This window comes from Uranotaenia lowii, chromosome 3 (assembly GCF_029784155.1).
Source record: "Uranotaenia lowii strain MFRU-FL chromosome 3, ASM2978415v1, whole genome shotgun sequence".
Taxonomy (NCBI): Eukaryota; Metazoa; Arthropoda; class Insecta; order Diptera; family Culicidae; genus Uranotaenia; species Uranotaenia lowii.
The window spans coordinates 32,189,503-32,193,455 of NC_073693.1; the positions used below are offsets into that span (position 1 = coordinate 32,189,503).

Here is a 3,953-nt window from a genome sequence, read left to right on the forward strand (position 1 = left end):
AATCAGTATGGTTTATAAATTTTTCGATTAAGGTCTTAAATCGCAAAAACTAGGAAGTTTGCTGGTGTCACACGAATGATTATGCACGATAATGAGGATGAATTTCTCAAATCTGAATAAAAAATCAAAATGAATTTCCAAACCAAAAATCATTTTTTTTTTTAAATCTCCACTTACAGTACGCCACTCGAACTAAAAAGAATCTATTTTAAAAAAACACAAAATTGTGAAAAGAGACAACGATTTTAGTAATTTAAAAACATTTTCATGAGCTTCACATATTCTACGTTTTTTCATAATATAGGTGACATTATTCCTAGAAAAACAAACAAATTCAAAAATAAGTACAAAGATAAACAAAATAAAGAACAATCAGGCTCTCCAAATTTTAACTTGAGCTTCCAAATTACGTTTCTAGGCAAATGGTAAAAAAAAATAGTGATTCTGAGTCACAGGAAGGAGATTTTTTGAAGTTTTTTCAAAACTTTCATTTTTTACCCTTGTTACGAAAACGGAGTTTCTAGGTGGCAAATCTAGACCATAAGGAAGTGTTTTTAAATCTTAAAAAATCCAAGGGAGGGCACATGGAACGCATTTACTAATTTAAATGACATCTTAAAATATATAAAATTACGAGCAAAAAATAATTCACAACTGACTCCTAACCACATATCAACAATTAACGTTCCTTAGCTTGATCCCGTGTGCGTTGCACAACAATCATTTATAGAAAATTTCAAATTATATTGTAAAGAAACACTCTTCTCATAAACCTCCCGTCTTCTTCGCTTAATGGGAATAGAACTTTCTTTACAAATTGCCCGAGTTTTATTTTAATTTTAATTTACTTCTAGATTGTATGGTGACCCCCCCCCCCCTCCCCCCTTTCTAGGACTCAAAACTTCGTAGGAACAATGCAATGATTGCATGCATGATATACAGACATAACAAGGTCTATATCTAAGAGTCAACATTGTTAAACGTTAAGTGTTTTGTTGAGGCACTTTTCGAAAACTCAGATCAAATGGAAAAGATTTCCTAAAAATAATTCAAACTTGAGCATCATCAAAAATCAAAACATGAACATCTGTGTATCGCTTTTTATTAAAAAAAAGAATCCAATATGATGAAAGACAGAATTTATTCTTGATTGTATATTTCATTCCAAAATTCAAGCATTTTCTCGTCAATGGCAGGAATCAACGTTTCGTCAACAGGATTCTGTTTATCGCCGGATGCTTTACTAAATTTCAGCATCTTACAATTTTGCGCCACACATTTGTGCTCTTCATCGACCCTGAAATATTGTAAATCAGAGTTGAGTAAGATTGGTTTTGAAAAAAAAAACGGAAGAAAAAACCTTACCCCTCATTCGCAAATCGAACGTAAAAATCAACCAGTCGGGCGGCCATCGCAGCTTCCGGAGAGCTTTCCTGGAAATCGTCGAACATATCTCCTCCCCGGAACAGATAGCTCAAATCATCGGAGTGAGAAACTCCAAAGTCCCGATTGGATTTAGCAAAGTATCGCGAGTAAGAGTGATTTCCCTTGAACGCAAAGTAGTACATTTGTAGCGAGGATTTGTCGGTGATATTCGAGTCGATGTGCTGTTTGACGCTGTACATGAGTGGATATTTTATAAAGGTTTCGCTGTAGAGCTGAAATTAAGTAATTATATATAAGTTTGGGGTTTTCCAAAATAAACAAGAAGTAAGGCTCACATCTTCAATACCCTCGACATTGCTATCAGTTATCCAGTGATCTTCAGTGCCCCCTGGGAAAAATCGATCTCGAATCATTTGGGAAGTTTTTTCACTCGGTTCGAAGCCCAAAATCTTTGGGATTAATGACGACGATTTTTCCTTTAACTGCCCCAGAAGTTTTTGATTCAGGAGAAGAGCTGCCGAAGCAAAAGCTCCCTCATTCGGAACCCAGCCGGCCATCCAAGGAACTTGAGCATATTTTCCCTCGCGCCACAAAGTCTGGGGATCTTCGGCGATGAACGTTTCGTTATCCACAAACTTTTCCACCACCGTGTGGTATGGAGTCAAAGGATAGGTGTGCCAAAACTTCAACTGATCGATGCTCTTACCGAGTTCCATTGCATCAACACGCCTCAAGGCATTAACCAGTTCTTCTGATGACATTCTTTTAGCTGATTCAATACCAACGACTGATGCTTGTTGACGTGCGAAGTTCAATGGGTCCTCCAAAGGCCAAGTCCAAAAGCCCAATGTGCTACCACTCATTATGATGGCTTTCGAAAACAAGCCTCGACTCAACGGACTCAGCATATGCATTTGGACGGAAGCTCCTCCAGCACTTTGACCGAATATCGTTACCTTTTCAGGATCTCCACCGAACTTGGCGATATTCCTCTGGATCCATCTCAAAGCAGCCGTCTGATCCTTCAATCCAAAATTTCCGGTAGCTGCACCGTCTCCAGTGGATAAAAATCCAAACACTCCCAATCGGTACTGAATGACTACCAAAATCACTTCTCCTGTATCCATGAACCGATCCGGTCCAAATTCACCCATCGACGACGAACCGGCAAAATATCCTCCTCCATGGATGTACATCATCACAGCCAATGACTTTCGTTTAGGAGTCTCCGGAACAAACACATTCAAGTACAGGCAATCTTCATTTCCCTCAACCTGCTGCTCCGGCCAAAGATCGTTCTTCTGGACACAGTTGAATTTCGCGGATGTTGCATCATAGTCTCCTTCCCATGGTTCTACCGGTTGAGGATTTCGAAAACGAAGATCACCTACGGGAGGTTTTGCGTACCGGACATCGAGAAACCCCTTGTATCGGGATCCCAATCCTTCGAATGATTTCCCCAGCAGACAGCCATCTTCTATGCAGACGCGGAGATCATCTTGCTCAACGGAAGATTCTGCTAGACTTAATCCATTCCAAATGATCGTTAGCAAAACTATTGATGGCAGCAGCATTTTGGGATGCCGTTCTGCTTACTCCGAAAGCCGGTTTCAGATTGACCAAGAACACCTTCAAAATGTTTCAAATAAGGAACTGGATGCGATAGGAAGACTTGATCTTGACCCCGAGTGACCCCTTTGCACGTGTTTTCGTATTCATGTATGTGTTTGACGATATTGCAGACAGTGATGTCAACCTTCCAGATTTTGTCTGGATCTTCCAGACTTTCTGGACTTTCGTCAGACATTATTTTAGGGTTCCAGACTTCCAGACATTCGACTTTTCTTTCAGACATTTCCAGACTTTTGTGTTTGGACAGGAAATTTATTTTTAAAACTCTCAGGCATTGATAGTGAATCATGATAGAATGCATGATTATTATCAAGTAATGAGTATTATTTCCTACATTGCAATATTGCGATCAGCCGATCGAAAAAAAAAAGTTCGTCACCTTTAACGTTCGAAATCCGGACTTCTCCAGACTTTTTTTCAAAATCTTCAAGACGTTTCTGAAATACAATTGGCATCTCTGGACACAACGACAACTCAATCCCACTTATTGATATTCGCCGTCTACAATCCAACAATAAAATCGACGGTGGAGCTTCTCCCGTGATCCTCATCCAATTCGCGATCACCGTCTAGCGAAATGAAATCTATTCGAAGTTAGTGCCTCCAATCGCTGAAGACGCTCTCACACCACCTGGCTGATCTCTGGAGTTTGCTACGAAAAAAAGAATTTATTTTGTATGAGAATCTCTTCCCGAAACCTCAGCTTACCGGCGGCGTACCGGCGTCTTTTCGCGTGCTGGAATCTTCTACAAGTCAAATACCTATAAAGCTGCTGATGGCGATCAAGAGACCAACTTTGAGCTGCCTGGATCGTGATCACTGCTAAACTCTATCCCAATTTAGCCACTCTCTTCCTAAAAATCCATTCCTTATGGTAGGGGAGAACTATACAAGCGCGGTAAGATCAAGGGATTGAAATAGAGAGAGAATTCTTT

General features: G+C 39.8%; 1 protein-coding gene across 1 annotated transcript; it reads right to left on the bottom strand.

The window, feature by feature from the left end:
• Positions 1-1,086: 1,086 nt before the first annotated feature.
• LOC129751951 (juvenile hormone esterase-like) lies at positions 1,087-3,015 on the bottom strand. The gene is made up of 3 exons (XM_055747746.1): positions 1,722-3,015; positions 1,366-1,658; positions 1,087-1,297 (listed from the first exon to the last, which is right to left on the bottom strand). The coding sequence occupies exons 1-3, from the start codon at positions 2,958-2,960 to the stop codon at positions 1,141-1,143; spliced, it is 1,689 nt and encodes a 562-aa protein (XP_055603721.1). The 5' UTR covers positions 2,961-3,015; the 3' UTR covers positions 1,087-1,140.
• Positions 3,016-3,953: the final 938 nt, after the last annotated feature.

Coding starts and splice junctions, on each gene's coding strand:
- LOC129751951 (XM_055747746.1), bottom strand. CDS start 2,960: ATGCTGCTGCCATCAATAGTTTTGCTAACGATCATTTGGAATGGATTA. Junction 1,659..1,721: donor ATGTCGAGGGTATTGAAGAT/GTGAGCCTTACT, acceptor ACTTAATTTCAG/CTCTACAGCGAAACCTTTAT. Junction 1,298..1,365: donor GTTCGATTTGCGAATGAGGG/GTAAGGTTTTTT, acceptor ACAATATTTCAG/GGTCGATGAAGAGCACAAAT.